The following is a 24,152-nucleotide window of genomic DNA, read 5'->3' on the forward strand; positions in this document are numbered from 1 at the left end:
CCGGTGCATGTCCGAGCGTAATTCACAATGATTCGGGAACTCGAGGGCGCGGGATTCAGATTCGACTCGAAAGTTCGTTTTTTTTTTCAAAATTGAGCACGAGGAGACAAATTTTTTAATTTTTTAATCATTAAAAACAAATTCTTAATATTTTAATATTAAAAACGATTTTTAATTAAAATATAATTAAAATCTTAAAAAACATTTATTTAAACACGCAGCCAAAAATAGCGTGTCCCTGTGATGCTGGTCTGAGCCGTTGATTGGCCCAGATGTCGATCAAATACAGAGACCGAACTTGTGTGCACTCCTGAACCAGAGCTCTCTCTCTCTCTCTGCATCCGCCATTACAATGCCATCCAAGGATAGGATTTCCTACTTCTACGACGGTACTCTCTCTCTCTCTGTCTTCCTTGTCTCAGTTGATCGTTGGAAGAATAAATCGGTATTCTTTTCTGTTCATGGGCTGAACCAAACAAAACTCAGGGTTGATTATATGAAAAGCGGGTCTTAGTTGCATTGGTAGCTAAATCTTATGCGTTCGCGGATCATTCTGTATGTAATTTTACCGGGAAGCAATTCATCTATAGGTTCAGAAATCGCTATTTTAGACTTGTTCGATTACGTATATATATATATATATATATATATATATATAACGACAAACCAATCTGGAAAGATCATGAAAACAGAGAATCGTAGACAAAACAATTGAAAAGTTTGGTCCATTGAAATCCCATGCTTGTTCAGAACTTCTGTTTTGTGGCGTTCTAGGAAACGAGTTTTATCAAATGCCTCTATCTGGTGACAATAATCATCTTTGATTATGAACAATTACAGGTGATGCTGGAAATGTTTATTTTGGGCCGAATCATCCCATGAAGCCCCACCGGCTTTGTATGACCCACCACCTTGTGCTTGCATACGAGCTGTACAAGAAAATGGAAATCTATGTCAGTAAAATAACATCAGCTTTTTTTACCCTCTTTTTAATCTTTTTGTTTATGGACCAAATTCTTGATAAATTGTTTAGCACTTGATATGAATTACTTGCACATTGTAGAGGCCACATAAAGCTTATCCTGTAGAGCTTGCGCAATTTCACTCGGCAGACTATGTTGAGTTCCTGAATCGAATAACACCAGACACTCAATATCTGTTCGGAGATGAATTAGCAAAATGTATGGTTTTGGATTGGATGGATTTGATCATTGTTTTCATGTCTTCCATGTATGGCCATGGTTTTGCTTCATGTAACTAAATGCTGTTGTGACATGATTCTTCTGTAGACAGTCTTGGTGGAGACTGCCCTGTCTTTGACAATCTGTTTGAGTTTTGCCAAATATATGCTGGTGGAACAATAGGTAAGGTTTGATCACTTTTTCTTTTTCCTTGAAGCACCAAGATATGCTGATGTGCTTAAAAAGCAGCTGCTTTTGATCAATTAATCACCTAAGAACTGTTTAAGAAGCATAAGATTATGCAGTGTAGTTCCTTTCAAGTAGCATGTATGAACTATGAACTATTATAGAATGTGCTTAGGTTGTTGGTATTTCTTTGGTGGTTGTTTGGTTTTTGTCAGATGCTGCACGAAGGTTGAACCATCAGTTGTGTGATATTGCTATAAATTGGGCTGGTGGATTTCATCATGCTAGGAAGGGTGAAGCATCTGGATTTTGTTATATCAATGACTTGGTATTGGGCATACTAGAGCTGCTGAAATATCATGCTCGGGTTTTGTATATTGATATTGATGTACATCATGGTGATGGAGTTGAAGAAGCTTTCTATTTGACAGACAGGTAACATGCTAATATTTTTCTTGTAGCCTTTTACAGTATGGTCTGTCTTTTCACAGATCTTTTTCTAGTTGCTCTTCCTTGGTCGCTGCTCTGCCTGCATGGGTCATTTTGCTGCTTTTGGTGGCATCATTAATTGGTATTATCTCAATGACCTATAATGTTATTGATTGTTGTATATCTATTCCCTTGTTTTCTTCCCCTTTGGTCGTTTAAAATTTCATGTTTTAGTTTCATCTTAACGTTCATATGTCTAATGACTTGAGGGAAAATTAAAAGAATCAGTAGGTCAGGTTTTTTTCTTATTTTTCTTTTCTTTGAGTTTGTATGTGCTTATTCACAAAGTTTTCAACTTGATTCTTGACATCTGATATACTTTTTTTGAGACTGCTTTTTGGACAAAAGTTTTTTATATATTTAAGGCACCATAAGGAAGAAACGTTCTTAACCAGCTCTAGATGTGTTTATTGCTTGAAGGTTTTTAAGTGGTTTTTTAATTTTATTACTCCTTATTGGATTTGTCACCCATTCGTGTATTCATAAACCAATATATTCTTGAATGATGATTGAATCTACAGTATAGACATAAGAAATATATAAGTTTGGGTTGGAAAAGATTGGACCTCATTGTCAGCGTATTTTTACTGCAACAGGTTGCTGTGGTTTTGTGATTTGGCAGCCATTCATATAACCAGAAACCAAAATATTCCTGAGTGGTGATTAAATACAAACATGTGATCAAAGATATAAATTTGGATGAAAAAAATCGGACTCCATTAACAGAGTATTTTTACTGTAACTGGTTCCCTGCAGTTTTGTTCAAATTGCAACTTCTGGTCTTTCTTTTCCCTGTTGACAGTTCGGCGATCTTTTGGCCAGAGCTTGACTTGATTTGTACAAATTATAATATGTTCTAATGCTGTCACATGGGGATTTTAGACATTTCTGAGGCATTTAGTTGCTAGCTCATCCAAGTTATCTAGTCTAGATAGCTTTGATCATTGTGCATGGTTATCTTGTTATTTTTTTATCTTTCTCAGGCTGTATCTCTGTTTCCACTCTTTACCAAATGTGATGTTCTCTTTGTTGATTTCTACTTGTAACAAAATTGTATGCTTGCATTTGCTGCTAAACAAAACTGGCATCTGGACAGGGTGATGACTGTAAGCTTCCACAAATATGGTGATATGTTCTTTCCTGGAACAGGCGCTCTCAAGGTATACTTTTTATGCTAGAATGGCTTGGATTTGATGGTGTTTCAATATCAAACTATGTACTATGCATTTATATGTACTTTAATTTCAGAATTGTCTTTTCTTACTTGTGGCTTTCTGTAGTGGTTTGGAAAGTCACTCCTTTTGTCAGCTCATTTTTTGAACAAATGTTTCATGCCCCATATAACACAATTTACTGTGCTTCATATGCTTCATCTGTTTTCCCTACAAATGATTTGCATCTCTTCAAATAAAGTGGGTGTGTTTCTTTTATTACTTTTATGTTCCTGCAGCTGTATCATCATCCATTTTAGTACTCAGAAATGACTGACAGAGACTGGCAGTGTATCTGTATTTTCATCCTCTTAAGCTTGCCATGTTCCCAGCCATTGTCTTCCCTGAAACTGATCTTTCATGTGAAGCAGCTATTAACAATTTTTTTATACTGTATAATTTTAGCTTGATTTGTTGAGTTTTTTTTAAAGGATATAGGAGAAAGGGAAGGACTGTATTATGCCATTAATGTACCTCTCAAAGATGGAATAGATGATTCCAGTTTTACTCATCTCTTCAAGATGGTGAGTCGCTGCTCAAATACCTAGATTTTAGGGATTTTTATTCATCATTTTCTGCACTGTAAATATCTCTGTGGTTGGGTCTTCTTCAGAGTCTATGAACTGACTTGTCTGTGCACTTCTGTAGATTATTGGCAAGGTTGTGGAAACGTATCAACCAGGTGTGATAGTTCTCCAATGCGGGGCTGATTCACTTGCTGGGGATCGCTTAGGATGCTTCGGTCTTTCCATTGATGGTGCTAGTCTTCTAGTAATTAAATCTATTTCCACCATCTGTCTTGAAAGAGAATGCTGTGATGGCTTACATGGAAAATTGCCATTAATTTTATGAACATATTGAAATTCATTATTTATTTAATCATGTCGACTGCAGCTTGATCTGCATAGACTTTATAATGTCTAACCTTATCCTTCTGCTGATAGGCCACTCTGAATGTGTGAGGTTCGTGAAGAAATTCAACTTGCCCCTATTGGTATGCTTTCTTTGCAATCTGCATATATGATCATTTATTCATCCTTTTGCCGATCACCAACTTGTGTGGAATCAAAGGCCTGACTTTGGATCAAAGAAATTCAATCTGAGCTATGCACAGAAACTGTTTTAAGGAAGTGGTATATTTCAACTTTCTTCTTTTCTTTCAGGTTACTGGAGGTGGAGGGTACACAAAGGAAAATGTTGCACGTTGCTGGACAGTGGAAACAGGAGTTCTGTTAGATACTGAGCTTCCCAATGGTAACATATTATTCTAATTCAGAATATATTTTCTCAATACATATTTCTCTTTATCCTGTTTCATCGCCAATTCCAAAATAGCTGCAGCCATGAGTTGTTTCTCTGTTCATTTTTCTACAACAAAACAACAACAACAACTACAACTACGCCTTCATCCCAAAACAATTGGGGTCGGCGATATGAACCAACAAAGAAAATCATTCTGGGTCTTCCACATGAATCCTTCTCCTCCATTCATGTGGAATGCTGAGAATATGGAACTTAGGATCTATGAACACATTGATGCTAAACATCAGGATTCTGGGTTTTTATTTTTTTATCTTTTTCTTGCAGAGATTCCCGATAATGATTATATCAAGTATTTTGCTCCAGATTATTCCTTGAAGATTCCACATGACAATATAGTATGAAATTCTAAATATTTTATCGACTTTCTTCTTGCTTTGTAGGATCTTTACTTTAGGTGTTCCATCTTCTTTGCACCAACTTGGTTTCAATGTGCAGGAAAACTTAAACAGTAAGTCGTATCTGAGCACCATCAAAGTTCAGGTACTGGAGAACTTGCGTTGCATACAGCATGCTCCTGGAGTTCAGATGCAGGAAGTAAGATTGATCTGCTTTTTTCTTTACCCTATGAATTTTGAAGGCCTGAAGTAAATATTTGTTGTCTGCAATCTAGTGACTCTACATTACTTAAGATTAACGGTTGAGGATGAATAGAAAGCATAGCCTGCAGCCAGTGTCCTCTGTTGCTGAAATGGAGGATGCTTTCTAGTAGGGGCTGTTAAAAAAAAAAAAAACTCATACTACCATCGTTTTGATTGGCATCCACACCCTTTTGGAGAATAAAGCATGATAATATTTTTGCTGGTTATTTTGCAAAGTTAAGATTCACTTCAAGCTTCAGAATTTTCCCTCTTCTTACTCTTACTACCATCATTGCCAGATTCCTCGTGATTTCTATATTCCAGATATTGATGCCGATGAACAGAATCCTGATGAACGAGTTTATGGTAAGTGATATTCAGATTGCACTATACATTCTTGTAATTACTGTTATATATGCCTTCTGTTGCTGTGCCTATTCCTGGAAAACGTTCACAAGAATCAAAACTTAGGAAACTACTTTGTGTGCATATCAACTTTGGCATAAGCCCTGTAACAAGCAAGGAGAGCACTTTTTAGTTCTTGGTGATCATGCCACCTGGCATTGATGTGTATGCATGTGCACAGGCAAGTTAACTACTGGAACGAAGATAACTCAAGGTGAGGAAGACTAGAGAAGCATATGGTATTTGAAGTGGAGTTCTGATTCACCTGATTCAGATCTGGCAGAATGTTTCAACTTGTCCTTTTGATCTTGATCCTACTAATAACTTAGTACACACACACAACAAATTTGTAGCCTGCTGTTGTTTATTTAGGCTATCCAACCAACACCACTGATTTGTATATGACTGGAGTATGTACGAGTCCATTCAAAGGCTCATGAATTTGGTCCAAGTCACTTGACCCTACTGAGATTGGTTTTGTTTTAGATGGTTATGCTTACCCTTGCTGGCACTGGTCTCTGTTTGTTCTTTAACCTATCGTCGGTCATGTTTAGGGCGTAGTAGAGACAAGCAAGTTCAGAGGGATGATGAGTACTACGAAGGCGATAATGACAACGATCACATGGAAGATGGCTTGTGATTGCCGGAGTTTTATGATTTATTCACATTAATCTGACAGAGGCGGCTGCTGTTTTTAGTGTGGATGAAATGTCAAGATAAAAGGCCAGCTCCCATGTAGTTACTTTCAGTGGTGAGAGACAGAGATTCAAGGTGGGGAAGGCCAACATTTCCAAGAAGGGCCCTGCATGGGTTGCATAATCTTTTTTCACTTTAAATTACAGATTTGCCTTTCTATAAAGTTTTTCCTACTTTAGGTTTCCGGTGTGTTGATTTTGACGTTAAACTAGTGAGGTTTGAAAATTTACAGGGCATGCCAAATATCCCAGTTGCCATGTATCTCTGTTAAGGGAGATTGTTGCTTGTAAAATGGCCTCTGTTCTTTCAAAAGCATGTATTCTTCTACTGATGAGGCGGCCACATGACCTGTTTCCTGATGGACCTCAAAGTTTGTTTGGGGTTTGCAGTATTGGGTGGCAATGACTGCAATTCTTTTTACCATGTCAAGATCCATTTGTTGATGACAGGGTCTGGATCAGACAGTGAATTACAGTTTAGTTGGATTTCGTAAGCCCATTTTAGATCCAATTGGCTCAAAAGTTGGATCTGGTCTGGGATCTTGATGACCAAATTTGAAAAATCCAAAGCTGACGAAGGTTGTTGGGTTCAAATTAAAAATTCTTGAAATGTGAAATTAGGCATAAGCAAAGTGAGTAGAAGGATCAATAAAAAAGTGATACAAGAAAGTAAATAATCGTGTGCTTTTAAATGCCTCTTCCAAGTCTTCTTTAATAATAATAAAAAAAAATCTCACATGAAAGGGCACACTTTCAATATTATCAAATAAGTGCAAGGTATGTTAAAAGAAACAAGCTTTCTTGTTCCTTTGTTTTTTGGAATAAGCAAGCTAAGGCTAGGCAGAACCTGAGAGAGGTTCCAGTGATCGGGCCGAGTGCTTTGCAAGGTAACCCGTCCTTTTGAAAGAGGGGGGAAGGTGTGGAATATAGCAGTCAGTGATTGGGCCGAGTGCCTTTGCAAACTACTCAGCCGATCACTGGTTCTGGTTCTGCTCCTGCAGAACCCAACCAGGATGCAAGATGGGTAATTCACATTGTGTTAGGATCGGGTGACCAGTCTGGTGCTCTGTCCCTCCAGGTAGGATCCCTCACCTACTATCACTAGCTTAGCTAAGTTTATGGGTACAAAATTCTGGAACTTATTACATTATAACCACTTTAAACTTGAAAAAACACCAATGAATCTACCTCTTGTTGATCCAGTTTCAGAATGCATGAAAAAAGTGTTGGGAAATTAAGTGGGTATGAACTGAGCTTGAGCAAGGTAGGCTCGGAGGCGGCACACATTGGATGTGTTGTCATTAAAATGATAGTTGCCCCTACTTAGGACGAAGTCCTTGGTTTAATGGCTTAAGTGCAACTTTGTTCTTATGATACAATCTAGTTTTCACTTACAAAGGTTGACCTAAGCCTTGGATTATGTGAGACCGAGTAATTTGACATGAACTACTTTGAATAGTCTTTTTACTTGAACCAAAGAGTGATAAGATTATGTCAAAGTTTAGAAAGAGCTCTCGTGGATAGTTCAGGTGCAGTCAATGCAATAAAAGAATAGTCAATCGATCAATATTGATCCTGCCAGGTCCAAAACAATATAGAAAAAGGGTGCATGTCAAAAGTCAAACAGTTTGGAATCAATGGGGGCAACTCTAAAATGTTTGATCATTAATGACTTCATGTAAGGATGTTGATCGTGGTTAATGATGGCTAAAACAACCACGGGATCTAGGTCAAACAACATTCACCAACTCTATCAACTAGGTTGGCTAATGACCTAATATAACCGTCCCAAGTTCTAAAAAGGATGATCAAAGGTGGTGGCTAGACTATATTGAACAAAAAAATTGAAACATATACCTTAATTCAATGTTCAAAATTCAATTGTCATGCCTCCAATCAGTCTTGCTAATAAATGTAATTTAACCCTATATAAAGACATGCGATGGTTTCTTTTCTTCACTTCACTTTACTTTAGGACTAAACATTTTGAAAGAAGTGAAATTTCCTCCAAAAGCTAACTTAGAAAAATGATAAGTTCCAAACCCACATAATGTTGAGATATAAACCCAACAAAAAGTACATGGCTTTGTGCTTTCAAAACAAGCTTATGGCTAAATGACACTTCTGGGGTTTCTCAAGTAACCATGAGAATAACAATTGAATTTGGACCTGATAAAGGTTATCTTTAACCAGTTTTGGTTATGCAATGATTGTTTACGCAACATAGGGTCAACGGGTAAGCCCTCAGAGTTTTACGTTGACAAGACAGAGACCATAAGTATGGCAGGTTGAGCCAGTGCTAATAGATCTCTAATCGTGGGATGGTTTCTCCAAGTTAAATATCAAAAAATGATTGTTTACGCAATACTCTATACCAAAGTATTGATATTTCTGCAGCTGGTTAATTTGAGGTCACTCACAATAGACTTGGGTCCAACCAAGTTGTGGATTCAATTTCTCCAAGTAAACCAGTGGGGTTTGATCTGAGACCTTTGTCTCAGCACCCTAACAATCACCCCTCTGGCCATGTGGGCGACCCTCGTGATGGTGATGGTGGTAACTTGTTTCTTTCTTGTCAGGTTCATTATTTCAACCTTTTTGAGTTTATATAGCTAGTTGATTACTGGTTGTTATATAAACAACTAATCACATATATCCCGTATTCTCGATCATTTTTTTAGGTGACTGCTATGACTTGGACATTCAGTTATGGGCCTAGAGGGAATCAGGTGCCGCAGTGTAAAACTCCACAAGTATTCTACATCCCCAAGACCATCAGGGATAGTTTTCTATTTGGCTTTGGCCTTGCGGCAAAGGACACACGCCACTCTCAACCTCCTCCAACTTGAAAGCCTTAAATCGACCAAACTAGCCACTTCTGCTGTTCCTTTGTAGGCTTCTTTAACTGACTTGCTTGATGCATCTTGTATTGAAGATGCTTAAAAGTTGCAAAGTTGACTTTTTTTTTTTTTTCAACAATCAAGCTAAGGTATAGCTCCCCAATGGGATCGCAAATTTCTTTTATGACGAGGAACCCTTGCCGAAGCGAGGAAAACCCCGAGTGGAGCCCCACAACCACCCTGCCTTACGTGATCCACCTCTAAAAGCTACGGACACACCCGTGCACCAACAGGATTTGATTGGGTGCTTTCATCTCAGCACCCCCCATAACCACCCTGCTGGCCACTCTGGCGACCCCCAAGGTGGTAATGGGATTCCAACTTGATCTTTTGGTTAGGATAGTGTGACTCCAAGGCATGCATGCATGTCATTTTTCTTCTAAATAAATAATAAAAAGCTGCTCAAATCTTGATTATTACATTTAATTACCCACTTTATCTGAATGCATTTCAAACACCTGCCTAAGGTATGACATGATATTTTTTTTCTTTTATATATATATATATATATTGACAACTCATCTTATTTTTTATTAAACATTGGGGCAATGTTGTGATATCGTCTTGGCCCCTTAATCGATTTTCAAAACGATTCAGGGCTGGAACGTTTTGAATCACCCAACTTTTAACCACAGAAAGATATGCGTCAAACTAATATTGAAATATTTTTATACTATTTTTGAGTCTTTTTTGAAAATTAACAGGTTGGGGCCAGTTTTGTATCAATTTTCTGGCGATACGATACATATCGGTTTATTCAGGACGATTGCTTTGAGGCATTTAATCATTTTTTGTTACTAAATCAAAATTAACTGACTGAATTTACAAACAAAGATATCTTTGACACGTCACTTATAAAAGTAGGCAGTAAATTGCAACACCCAGAGACCATTATAGGGCTTTCTATTAAAAGCTGATAAGTTAGGTAGCTGTTTATAAATTACAGTTTCTCAATACCTTTTTGCGTTTAACCAGAGGAATAAGTGCATCCACAAACAACCAACATATAAAAGGTCCGACTATATCATAATAGATCTAGTCAAAATTGATCAGCTCAGACCCAGTTGAACCGGATTAACATATTTGAATTGGATTGGATCCATTTGGAGCAAAACGAGTTTAATGGTACAGATCTAATGATCAAACATGATCCACTATGAATGGTTGAACTTAATTGAATCGGAACAAAGATATTTGGATTGGGTTAGACAGTTGAGATCGAATCAAGTTGTTGAGTTTGGGTCATGTAAATTTGATTGGGGCACAAAGTTTGGATTGAATCAAGCAATTAGGATCGGGTAGGATTCAAGGGAGATCAAATTGGATGGGGTTGTACCTGGTTGCCCAATTGGTCCCAGCATAAGAAACGGTGAGTCATTTCTAAATTTGATCTCCAAAGAAGGCAGCATCCTGATTAGGGTCACACACACTACTGGCAAAGTCGATTCCAGACAATGAACTATCAATGATTATGAAGTTAAATGGTTCAAGTTACAAAATCTGTGGTCGTAGGATGGAAAACATCCTGCCCACATGGGCTCCACTCATTCGGTAAGGGCCACTTGTAAACATCACCAACTTAACGGGACATTGTAAAACCTGCACCTAGCCAAGCTGGGTGGGCTCGAGCCCACCAGGCTCCGCTAAGTCAAAACTAGGGTCAAACCCAAGTCCACCTGTTAAAGGGGCAAATTGGATATTTTTCAAAGATTTTCGACACTCAGAGAATATCCCTGAGTAGTCAAGCGCAATATGGTCACATTTGGAAATTCAAAAAAAAAAGAGGAAACCGCCCCCATGTTAATAGTTGAGAGGGGGTTGTGTCTTCGCCCCCCGAACACAAATTCGTGTGTTCGGAGGAATATCTTGGGACCCATGATAATTCATATGCCAATGTTACCCAAGATGATTTTATAATAAAATAACATATAAAAAAGATAAATAACATATAAAAAAGATAGATATGCATTTGACAGAAATATTCTTCCGTAAGTTAGATACGTGTTTGACGGAAATGTCCTCCCGTAAATAGCTTTGCACATTCCCATGAGTCCAGGTTCCCGCCTTGGTTTTTAGCTTGTGTTACAACACATTGCCGCCTTCCCGTTCCCGCCTTGTGTTACAAAACATTCCCAGGTTCGTTCCTACCGCGTGGAAATAACTATAAATCGATCGACTGGCTCGATCATTGGTGGGCGTTATAGGGGGATTTGTCGGCCATTTCTTTTTACAGTCTTCTCTTCTTCATTTTCGTTAGGCAGTATGGAGAAAAGCAATGACGATCAAACATTCCAACAAGTGTCATTAAGGCGTCGTGGGCACCTTTCCATTTCATCATGCTATTGTTGAAGAACGTATGTCATCGTGAGTGCCATTAAGGTGTTGTTTTGTTATTGCAGGTGGATGTTGGCTTTTCGATGGTTGGAAAATTAAAGATATTTGTAAGACGTTGTGACCTGTTGACAAGAATGCTTGGTTACAAATGCGAGAAAGGGCCTCTACCCCATCCGGTATCGTTCATTCACTCAGTATATGCAATGTAACGCAAATCACGGTTGTAGTAACATACTACCGATTTATGAGATTTTGTTTTGTTTGTTAATATCGATTTGTAAGCTATTATGCTGAATTGTCGTATCAATTTGTAATATATTATGCAATATGTATATCGATTTGTAAGATATTATGTGTTTTCTACTGTTAATTTGTAAGATATTTGTAGTATGCTTTTAAAATGTGTGCGTGCAAAATTTACATTGTTGTGCGCTTGCGGTGGCGATTTGCATATTCAAATCGCTGCTCATTTAGCGATTTCTATTGAAATCGCTTCACAGCGTCATAGATATAATTAAATCATTGTCACGTGAATCACTATCGTTAACACACATATACGATAAACTGTTTCTTTTATTGGCACGGTAAATAACAACTTGATGCATAGTATAAGCAAATAACAAATCGTTGTTACTTTTATACTGTGATTCATTCAATCGTTTATTTGCCTTGCTTAACTAATCGGTATCCGTTGTTATATGCATCTTGAATAAATCGTAATAAACGTATGCACTGACTAATGCAAATTGATATCATGCTTATGACAGTCTATGTCTGATTTACGCAATGACATTTATGTCTACCACAATAATTTGCCTTTGTTACTAAAATATTATTATAGTACAAAACTTAAATCGATGTGGTTGTAAGTCGATTTGTATTTATCAAGTTACCTTGATTTGTACTTTACCAATAAACATCGTGTCAATTTGTTTTTTCTTTCTCTTTTTCGCTTTTTATCAGTAATTGTATAAATCGCGATAGGACAAATCATTTCTGACTTATACTTTAAAGTCATCAAGTAACATGTCAACTTGTGCTTTCATATCTAGGTAGCATGTATTGATCCAAGCTAGTTGTGAGATATAGATGTTGCAACAAATATCGTAATTTACGCAATAACATCTATGTCTTCCACAATGATTTGCCTTTATTACTAAAATATTGTTATAGTATAAAACTTAAATCGATGTGGTTGTAAGTCGATTTGTATTTATCAAGTTACCTCGATTTGTATTTTACCAATAAACATCGTATCGATTTATTTTTTTTTCTCTTTCTTGCCTTTTATCAGTCATTGTGTAAATCGCGATAGGACAAATCATTTCTGACTTGTACTTTAAAGTCATCAAGTAACATGTCAACTTCTTCTTTCAGATTCAGGTAGCATGTATTGATCCAAGCAAGTTGTGAGATATAGATGTTGCAACAAATATCGTGATTTATGCAATAACATCTATGTTCACCACAACGATTTGCCTTTGTTACTAAAATATTGTTATAGTATAAAACTTAAATCAATGTAGTTGTAAGTCGATTTGTATTTATAAAGTTACCTTGATTTGTACTTTACCAATAAACATCGTGCTGATTTATTTTTTCTCTCTTTTTCGCCTTTTATCAGTCATTGTGTAAATTGCAATAGGACAAATCATTTCTGACTTGTACTTTAAAGTCATCAAGTAACATGTCAACTTCTTCTTTCAGATTCAGGTAGCATGTATTAATCTAAGCTAGTTGAGAAATATAGATGTTGCAACAAATATCATAGTTCATCTACGCGATTTACAACCACAAATGTTTCATAGATACATCGTGACCAATGGTTTGGCTTAGATACAATACATGACCATCATCATCGAAGTTAAAACATCATCATCAAAGAAAACACAGATGATTTGGCTTAGATACTCCATCGCTTTACAGTTATAATACATCATGACCAATGGTTTGACTTAGATACAATACATGACCATCATCATCAAAGTTTACACAGAAGATGCTATCATCATCATCATAATTATTGAAGAAAACATAAATATTTTCATCCTCGAAGTATATATCAGCATTCCACCTGACATGCTATTTAGAATGGATCCAATGGTCAAGCACATATCAACATCATGACCAAGTCAATGAAAAGATACTAAATGTGGCATATTTGTCATGAAGTATATCGAAGTAGACAAAACAGATCTATCCTCGGTTATCAACATCACCTCCCATCTATCATGCACAGGTAGACGGAACAAAGAAGAAGAAAAAAGAAAAAGATGAAAAAAAAAGAATGACATAAGAATAAGAAGAATAAAGAAGAAGAAAAAATAATGACATAAGAAGAAGAGGTACACTGTGTAAAACTCTAATCTATGTAAAACCCTAATATAGATCTGTGTAAAACCCTATTCTATGTAAAACCCTACCTTACCCGTTCTCTAGGTCTAAAACCCTAATTTATTTAACTTTTCTTCCTCTTTTCTGCGGTAGCACAACTTCTTCTTCATCTTCTTTTTTCTCCTCCGCCTTCATCTTCTTCTTCTTCCTTATATTTTTCTTTCTTCTTTGTTCTTCTGTGTTCCTTCTACCTGTGCTTGATAGATAGGGTTTGATGTTGATAACCTAGTTGTTTCATACCGTGAGAAAATATCTAGATAATTTTTTATGATGATTATAGTAGTTATCTTCTGTGTATACATCGATATATTCATGACACATACGCCACAGTTGTCATTCCTAAATCGATGCCCGCAGGCATGAACAAAGGGCTTGGTTGCTTGTTGGTCATACGAAGCCTTATATGTGCTCGATCTAAAATAAATGAGGAGACCACGACTATGTCGTATTTATCGTGAACTATATAGAAGTTTATGCAAAATATAACGACCATAATCATCCTCAATCGTTGTTTCCATACCGGAGCAAGCACATATATTCTGCATGATAGACAGGGGGTGATGCTGATGACCATCTATTTGATCTATTCCTATTGTCGGACCCTCCATCGTACGCAAACCATCCTTCACAGTTGAAAAAATATTTGCCTAATCTTCAATATATTTTATGAAAAATATGCTACAGTCATGTGAGTCCATCTTCTCTGCATATAGAAACATATCAATGATGATGGGATCCCATACATTCCGCAGCTTCGTCAGCTCTACCCCAAAACTTTCTGCACTAGCAAGCTAGATTTCATGCGCACCTGGATTGCATTTGAAGCACATCACTATTTGGATGTAGTGTAACAACCACAAATTTTATACTAAAACTTAAGAATTATGTGGATTTGGGCCTAGGATCTGTTATTGGATCCAAAAGAAAAATGCGCATATTAGAGTATTTTAGTAATATTATATAAATAAATATCTAAGAATTTAGATTTTTCAAATCCACGGTTCGGACCCAAGTGGATCCAACCCCTGGGTCCACTAATGTTCAAGCGACCCAGACCCAAATCAAATTGGGTCCAGCATCGCGGGTCGGGGGTCGGACCCGGACCCGACCCACTCCCTGTAATAAACTTTTATTACAGGGAGGGATAAAGAGGGGGGGGGGGGGCGATAGGAGGGCCGCCCGATAAAATTGAAAAAGGGGGGAACCCTCTTCCCCGATAAACCGCAGGTTAGGGTTTTTTTGAACCCTAACAATTTTTTTGAGAATGGGGGAGGGGAGAAGCCGAAGCCGCCGGGCTTCCTTCCTTTTTGGAAGGTCACCCACCTTCAAAAAGGGGACCTCGAACTCTTTCTCCCTCTCTTTCTCTCGCTGTCCCATTCTCTCTCTCTCTCACTCTCTTCTACCTCTCTAAACTTCGAAGCTCCCTCCGACCCCAGGCCGCAGCCCGAGACCTTGCAGTGAAGAGCTGACCTCGCCGGTGGTGGTGCTGTCCAGGCCGACCGACCCCTCTCGTGCATGCCGCAACACCCTCGCCGGATAATGGTAGGTTTTCTGTGATTGTTTTTCAGGATAATCATGGGTTTGGTGGGGTGTGGGGTTCCCGTAAATCCTTAACAAAATAGGGTTTTGGGGGTTTGAGGTGCTGGAAACCCCAATCGACAAGTTTGGGGGTTTCGGATTGCCAATAGTGGGGTTTATGTGCCTTTGTCTAGGTATCGATTTCAAGTATGACGTGTGTTGCTGTTCGAAGTCTTTTTGGGGATTTTCGATTCTAATATAGGATCGGCTGAGATTTCGTAGCTTACCTGTTTCAATAGGTGAAATCGTCGAGTATGACCACTATGAGTGGGTTTAAGTTGTGTAAAAACGCAGAATCACAATTCTGCGTTTGAGTTGTACACACAGGAACCCTTCGTTGGTCCCCTGTTTACCATATCAACAAATGATGAGTGGGTACTCACAGAAAATACTGAATCCGATGTGATAAATCTCGGCGAGATTAGATACCAACTGTAAAAAAAAAAAAAAGAGAAAAAGTATGTACTTGCCTTCTTAAAAAAAATTAATCTTGCCTTGCTCAATCATTAAACTGTTATTGTTTGTCCCCTGCTCAAAATCCTGATTCATAGTTTTTTTTTTTAATATGTGTTTTGTTTAGAAATCAAAATATCTTGTTAAATTGTCATTTGATGCATGAACGATGATATATGCATTTAATCAGAACTGTGTGGTAGCATAGTCTGTCTGAGACAGGATTGTTCTGTTTGAGAAACTGTCCAGCCGGTGTATATTGGTAGGTCACCCAGAAAATTTTTGACGATGTGAGCACCCACATCATACGTATATGTCATGTTCAGAGTATGGTTCCATGGTCACCCTACCACATGTTCTGACATATCAATACTCAGATCCTAGGTTATGTTGAGAAACTTTGGGTTTTGGCGATAACTCTATTTGTTATTACCTATATACAGCTGAGTTTTGAATATTTAATGGCACATGTTAGTATGCTCTGCATATTTCCACTTAGACTCGTTATGAAATGGATTCTGGAATATTGACCATGCCTGCGATGTTTTTATTTGTTAAGCTGCATAATTTTGATGCTTATATACCTATTAAGTTATATACATGCTGAAATCTTATTAAACCACCTGAGTGTATTGAAATTGAATTGTAGTTATTGATATCTATAACTTGAAACGTCCATGCCTAGTATGTTTTAATTTTGTTTTGCTCTAGCTAGAGTTAATCATTCAAGAAAGATATTGCACATATGAATTCTTGTTGTTTGACTGGGAGAATCCCTGAAATTACATAAAATGAGCTATGTCTTGTATGATTTTCTGAAATATTCAATGACCAATATGTTGTGAAATTAATAATACTCAAATGCTTGTTCAGCTGCATATTCTCTTATAGTCATGTGTATATTAAACTATAAAATTTTCAATGCATAGCTAGCTGCATGTTAAGACGATGCTCAAATGCATATTTAGCGGCTTAGTAAATTGATGAGTCAAGTGCATATTACGGTCCGTAACTTCTGATGTTCAAACACATTATATTGAAATAGAACAAAAAAATGGAGTGAATGAACTACAAATGGTGTTGTTTGGAAAACCCTACCTAATGGGCAATCTGGGTTGAATACCCGATGTAGGAGAGCTGTGAAACATATTAAAGAAATGTCATTTATTGAAAATGTTTGTTGCATGCAGTCAAGTTATGTGAATTGCTTTTATTTGTCCACAGTGAAGTAAAATGAATGACAGGGAGTTTGGGAATCTTGCCTAATTGGGCAATATGGATTGGATATTCGATGCAGGTACTTTGGTTAATGACCTTGCACTCAATGTCAACAACATTGGTGAGAAATTTAAAGGTTAATTTCTGTGAGCCTGACTGGTTGAAAGATACTGGGGCATTTGTGTCCGATTGGTTTAAAAGTACCAAAGCATTTAGAATAAGGATCATAATACTGATAAGAAACTTAAATTTAATTCTTGTTGCCCGACTGGTTTAAAGGCACCGAGGCATTCGTGCTTGACTGGTTTGAAGGCACCGGAGCACTTTGAGTGGGTTTAAGCAATCAATATGGACAAAGGATTTGGATGGTTTATTCACCTTGGTAAAATGACTAAGGTTGGGATTCTACTGCTAGGATAGTGGAAGGAAGTTGGGGAAATACCCCATACTTCGGGAAAATAATTAAATGAAAAGATTAACCCACTCAGATTCGGGCTTACCTTGGAGAGGGTAAGTGGTACAAAACTCTGGGGGCATGTGTTTGGTTTCGAGCGTAAAGCGACTCGTTGGTCCCAGTCCTCAGAGTCGGGGGACCCGGACTACCAAATGTGTCCTAGGCGGTAGTTCTATGTTCTTCTGCAAAAGTTAGGGATGCATCCTGTTTTGGTTTTGGCCTTTGGGAGTTTCTCTCGGTCACTGGCCGCTCCCTTGGGATTTCAGTCACAGTTAGAATGTTCGGGTTAATAAAACAACTTTGAATAATATACCCCCGAACGTTCTCTTCTGTGATGGTTGCCTTGGTCTGTGTGTACCCGCGGGATAAGAAAAGATAAACATCAACTAGAACAGTTAGGTATCACTGTGTTGGAGTCATTAAAAAGACATTTGCATACTCTTTCATCATGCTTTATATTTGGTGCTTATAATGAAACAACATTCTAAACTGTGCATATATTAGTTAATTGAATTCATATTATGAATGTTATATAGATGTTATTCATGTTAGTGTAAGTTCTGCTTTAATTGCTTAATACCTTGCTTAATTGTTGTAGTTGCATAACGTGCTTTTTGTGATTAAGTATAACTGTTACATAATCTACCTTTCTATTCAGATATATGTCTACTATTGCTATTACATCGAATTCCTTATGTGTTTATGTTTAGACTGAAATTCAAACACGACACCCACATCACACCTGACACATGATCTACTTGGAAGAATAATTGCAGTTTTCCTACTTAGACGTGGTAGTCTAATTCCTATAACTTTTATCATTTTCAGGCACAGAGTAGTCCATGAGCGAAGTGGGATGAGGCGTTGACCAGGACTGGATCTATTTGTTCCCTGGCGGTCCTAATTGCTTTTTGATTGAAATTTTTGTTTTAAGACTGATGATGTGATAAACTCTGTTTGGATTCTATTATTATTGAAATACAAATAAATGGTGTGGTTGCTTTTACCTTCTTGTATCGTTTTGAAATGCTTAACCCTGGAATCATTTGTTGGGTTTCAAAAAAAAAAAATCCTGAAAAATCTGGGTTAAAATTTTGGGGCGTTACAGTTATGGTATGAGAGCCTGGGAACAATAAATCAAAGTTCACGGTCATGCCACATCCTGAGATCGCTCTGTGAGTATATTTTATTTGTTTTACTTTAGTAGTCATGATAATTACATTGTTTCTCCTATATACGTATAAATATATACCTATAATGATTTTTGAAACACTATAATGCAAAGATAGTAAAACTGTGTGTATTGAAATGGTTATTAGATGTACCGTTGATCCCAAGCTAGTTCGAGCACGACAAACTAATGGCAGAACTAAAGGGGTTTTCTGATGGAAACTCTCGGTAATCTGGCTCAAACCATGGACACTCAAATGTGCCACCAAGCGGAGTTAGCCGCAGCCATAAGTGAAAGGCATAATACGAACACAATCACCTATGAGAAGTTCTTGAAGTTGAACCTGCCTACCTTCTCAGGCAAGGTTGATCCTGAACTAGCCGAGAGTTGGATTGCAGAGACAGAACGAGCTTTTCGGGTTCTGTCTGTTCCCGTTGATAAGCAAACGGACTTCGGCACCTACCGCTTGACGGAAGATGCACAGAAGTGGTGGGACACCACCCGAACCATCCACTTTGCCGGAGTGGATACTATTCCATGGGAAGATTTCAAGCAGACATTTTTAGAGACATATTTTCCCCAGTACGCTCGTGATCAGAAGCATCAGGAGTTCTTGGAGCTTACTCAAGGAAATATGAATTTGGTAGAATACACTACCAAATTTCGGACCTTGGAGCGTTATTGCCCAAATTTGTTCGCGAATGATAAAGCCAGAGCAACTAGGTATGTGCGCGGACTCAAGGACGGATTACGACCACGAGTGATGATAAATCTGCCGTCCACTCTCGCACAAGCCATTGAAGTGGCTACTATGCTGAATGAAGAATGGGAGCGATCAAGGAAGAGTCAAAAGGACACACCGGGGAAGCGGGGAGCCGGTCCGCCGCAACATCACGGGGGCAAGAAGTACCAGCCACCTTACAAGAAGCAGAAGTACAATGGTGGAAATCGTCCTCCGCACCAACAGGGACAAAATCGGGTGTGCCATAAGTGCAACCGGTTCCACTACGGACAACCTTGCCCTAGAGACACCGGAGCATGTCTCTACTGTGGAAAGATGGGTCATTATGCCAGTCAATGTCACAAGAAGATGACGGATATGCAGAAACGTAATGCCGGAGGAGAGCAGCAACATCAATCATCTCAGCCACAGCAAACACCACAGCAAAATGCACAGAAGAGGGTGCCTGGACGAGTATATGCCACCACTGTGGAAGAGTTGGAGAAAGGAAATCTGGTACAAGGTACTGTATTTGTCAATGGTTGTGCTGCACTTATTCTATTTGACTGTGGTGCTACACATTCGTTCATATCCGTAGAGTTTGCAAAATTACTTGGTACACATATTGAATCTCTGAAACATGAATTATATGTGTATAATCCGATAGGATATAATTCGATATGTGTAAACTACATCCCTAATGTCGTAATTGTACTGGAAGGGCAGAACTTACCTGTTGACCTAATCTCGCTCGATATGACTGAATATGATGTCATATTGGGGATGGATTGGTTATATGAACATTATGCCAATGTTCTCTGCCGCCAAGGAAAAGTGGTTTTGTCCCGACCAGGATTGCCAAAGGTTGAGTTTCGGCTCTCTAGACCTACAGTGAAGGGTCGAATTGTATCTATATTAAAGGCTCAGAAGTATATGCGACAGGGGTGCCGGGCATTCCTAGTAAATGTATTCTCCTGCGAGTCGAAGGTCACACCATTAGAAGAACTTTAAGTGGTTCGTGAATTCCCAGAAGTGTTTCCGGATGAGTTGCCTGGATTACCTCCACAGCGTGAGGTGGATTTTCATATCGAGTTGGTGCTGGGGATGGCACCGATCTCGAAAGCACCTTATCATATGGCTCCAGTAGAGTTGGAGGAACTGAAGAAACAACTACAGGAGTTGATGGAGCAAGGTTTCATTAGACCGAGCGTGTCACCATGGGGAGCACCAGTTCTCTTTGTGAAGAAGAAAGATGGTTCTATGAGGTTGTGTATAGACTATCGAATGTTGAATCAAGCAACAGTAAAAAATAAGTATCCCCTACCTCGCATTGAAGACTTGTTCGACCAATTGCAAAGGGCTAAGGTGTTTTCAAAAATCGATCTTAGATCTGGGTATCACCAACTTCGGATCAAGGACGAGGATATTCCTAAGATGGCCTTTAGAACAAGGTACGGTCACTACGAGTTCGTAGTCATGCCATTCGGACTGACAAATGCTCCCGCCGCATTCATGGATTTGATGAATCGGGTATTCAGAGCGTACTTGGATACTTTTGTGATTGTTTTTATTGATGATATACTTATATACTCTGAAAGTATAGAACAACATCGTGAACATTTGAGGATCGTATTGGGGACTCTCAAGGAACACCAGTTGTTCGCAAAATTCTCCAAGTGCGAATTCTGGCTCGAGAAGGTCATGTTCTTGGGTCACGTCATATCGCGAGATGGAGTCGCTGTGGACCCGGCTAAAGTTGAAGTTGTATTAAATTGGGGTCAACCGAAGAATATCAGCGATATCAGGAGTTTTCTAGGATTAGCAGGCTATTATAGAAGATTCATTCAGGACTTTTCACGGATTGCCATGCCCATGACCAAGCTTCTGAGGAAAGGAATTAAGTTCGAATGGACGGATAAGTGCGAGGAGAGTTTCCAAATCTTAAAGAAGAAGCTTACCACCGCACCAGTGTTGGCTTTGCCTTCAGGTCATGGTGGTTTTGTGGTCTACTCAGACGCATCAGGTACTGGGTTGGGATGTGTTTTAATGCAAAATGGTAAGGTGATAGCTTATGCCTCTCGCGAATTAAAGATTCATGAACGGAACTATCCAACTCATGATCTCGAATTGGCAGCCGTGGTGTTCGCGTTGAAAATATGGCGACATTACCTGTATGGGGAACAATTCGAGGTATTTACTGATCACAAAAGTCTCAAGTACCTGTTTTCCCAGAAAGAGTTGAACATGCGACAACGACGATGGTTGGAGTTTATAAAGGATTACGATTTTACCATTTCCTATCACCCAGGAAAGGCAAATGTAGTAGCTGACTCTCTCAGCCGAAAAGTTGGTTGCAGTTTGACTAGTCTTTTGACAAAAGGGTGGAATTTGGTGGAGGAATTCATTGATTGGAAACTGTTTTCAGATATCGTGGGAAGTATCAGGTTATCTAATTTATCTGCCCATCCAGAGATCCTTACAAGGATTATTGAAGGTCAGAAAGTTGATCCCCAGTATGAGAAACTGAAGTCATTAACCCAACAAGAAAATTCACACTTCTCACTCAAAGAAGATGGTAGTATTTGGATGAAAAAGCGACTTTGGGTCCCTAGTGATCCCAAGTTGAAAGAAGAACTATTGGGTGAAGCACATAGGTCCAAATACACCATACACCCAGGAGGCACAAAAATGTTTAAAAATTTACAACAAGGGTATTGGTGGAATGGAATGAAGCGTGAGGTCGCAAGTTATGTCTCGAAGTGTTTGACTTGTCAGCAAGTCAAGGTGGAACATCAGAAGCCTGGTGGAATGATGCAGCAAATGGAGATTCCACAGTGAAAATGGGAAGAAATCACCATGGACTTCGTGGTGGGTTTGCCGAAAACACGGAAACAACATGACACGATATGGGTAATAGTGGATCGACTGACTAAATCGGCTCATTTCCTACCCATATGAATAAATCAATCCCTCGAGAGCTTAGCAGACTTATACATCAGAGAGGTTGTTCGACTGCATGGAGTACCAGTTTCTATTATATCAGATCGAGACCCTCGATTTACTTCTCGGTTTTGGGGTCAGTTACAATAAGCCTGGGGTACGAAACTGAAGCTGAGTACTGCTTTTCACCCTCAGACTGACGGACAATCAGAGAGGACTATCCAGACACTAGAAGATATGTTGCGAGCATGTATGCTGGATTGGAAAGGTGAGTGGGACAAGCATGTTATTTTAGACAAATATGCTTACAATAATAGTTACCATGCGAGTATCGGCATGGCTCCTTTCGAAGCTCTGTACGAAAGACCATATAGATCACCTGTGTATTGGGATGAAATTTGTGATCGATCGGTAGAATCACCAATCGTGTTACAACATTATACCCAACAGATCAAGATGATAAGAGATAGACTGCTCACAGCACAGAGTCGACAAAAGAGTTATGCAGATCAAAGGCGCAGGGAGCTCAATTTTGATGTGGGGGATTGGGTCTTTGTGAAAGTATCACCCACCAAAAGTGTGTTTCGTTTTGGTAAGAAAGGAAAATTGAGTCCCAGATATGTCGGACCTTTTGAGATTTTGGAACGGATTGGAGAAACGGCCTATCGTATAGCCCTACCTCCTCAATATGCTCAGATACATAACGTATTCCACGTATCTATGTTAAGAAAATATCTTCAAGATCCGTCGCATGTCATCCAATATGAGGACGTAGATATAAGGGAAACCTAACAATGGAAGAAAAACCAGTGGAGATATTGGAACGGAGTGAGCGAATCTTGAGATCAAAGACCATTCCTCTCGTTAAGGTGAGATGGCAACACCATGGCATCGATGAAAGCACGTGGGAACCGGAGGCTAAAATGCGAGAAAAATACCCCAAGCTGTTCGAGTAAACACCGACAGGTAAATTTCAAGGACGAAAATTGTTTTTAGGAGGAAAGGATGTAACAACCACAAATTTTATACTAAAACTTAAGAATTATGTGGATTTGGGCCTAGAATCCGTTATTGGATCCAAAAGAAAAATGCGCATATTAGAGTATTTTAGTAATATTATATAAATAAATATCTAAGAATTTAGATTTTTCAAATCCACGGTTCGGACCCAAGTGGATCCAACCCCTGGGTCCACTAATGTTCAAGCGACCCGGACCCAAATCAAATTGGGTCCAGCATCGCGGGTCGGGGGTCGGACCCGGACCCGACCCACTCCCTGTAATAAACTTTTATTACAGGGAGGGATAAAGAGGGGGGGGGGCGATAGGAGGGCCGCCCGATAAAATTGAAAAAGGGGGGAACCCTCTTCCCCGATAAGCCGCAGGTTAGGGTTCTTTTGAACCCTAACAATTTTTTTTAGAATGGGGGAGGGGAGAAGCCGAAGCCGCCGGGCTTCCTTCCTTTTTGGAAGGTCACCCACCTTCAAAAAGGGGACCTCGAACTCTTTCTCCCTCTCTTTCTCTCGCTGTCCCATTCTCTCTCTCTCTCACTCTCTTCTACCTCTCTAAACTTCGAAGCTCCCTCCGACCCCAGGCCGCAGCCCGAGACCTTGCAGTGAAGAGCTGACCTCGCCGGTGGTGGTGCTGTCCAGGCCGACCGACCCCTCTCGTGCATGCCGCAACACCCTCGCCGGATAATGGTAGGTTTTCTGTGATTGTTTTTCAGGATAATCATGAGTTTGGTGGGGTGTGGGGTTCCCGTAAATCCTTAACGAAATAGGGTTTTGGGGGTTTGAGGTGCTGGAAACCCCAATCAACAAGTTTGGGGGTTTCGGATTGCCAATAGTGGGGTTTCTGTGCCTTTGTCTAGGTATCGATTTCAAGTATGTCGTGTGTTGCTGTTCGAAGTCTTTTTGGGGATT

The 24,152-nt window shown here is 39.0% G+C and overlaps 1 protein-coding gene across 1 annotated transcript; it reads left to right on the forward strand.

Moving 5' to 3' along the window:
• Window positions 1-352: 352 nt before the first annotated feature.
• LOC149848508 (histone deacetylase 9-like) lies at window positions 353-6,216 on the forward strand. Its single transcript, XM_090011789.1, has 14 exons — window positions 353-389; window positions 841-953; window positions 1,064-1,181; window positions 1,290-1,364; window positions 1,583-1,802; window positions 2,953-3,016; window positions 3,499-3,591; window positions 3,716-3,824; window positions 4,012-4,061; window positions 4,231-4,321; window positions 4,655-4,725; window positions 4,826-4,924; window positions 5,268-5,334; window positions 5,928-6,216. Exons 1-14 carry the CDS (start codon window positions 353-355, stop codon window positions 6,011-6,013), a joined length of 1,293 nt encoding a protein of 430 aa, XP_089867915.1. The 3' UTR covers window positions 6,014-6,216.
• Window positions 6,217-24,152: the final 17,936 nt, after the last annotated feature.

This window comes from Nuphar pumila, chromosome 1, assembly GCF_984573655.1.
Source record: "Nuphar pumila chromosome 1, dmNupPumi1.hap1.1, whole genome shotgun sequence".
Classification (NCBI taxonomy): Eukaryota; Viridiplantae; Streptophyta; class Magnoliopsida; order Nymphaeales; family Nymphaeaceae; genus Nuphar; species Nuphar pumila.

What these genes read in the sequence shown, in the direction of transcription:
- LOC149848508 (XM_090011789.1), top strand. Translation starts at nt 353, where the DNA reads ATGCCATCCAAGGATAGGATTTCCTACTTCTACGACG. An exon ending in GCTTTCTATTTGACAGACAG is followed by an intron (nt 1,803 to 2,952) that starts GTAACATGCTAA and finishes GCATCTGGACAG; the next exon opens with GGTGATGACTGTAAGCTTCC. An exon ending in TCCTGATGAACGAGTTTATG is followed by an intron (nt 5,335 to 5,927) that starts GTAAGTGATATT and finishes GGTCATGTTTAG; the next exon opens with GGCGTAGTAGAGACAAGCAA.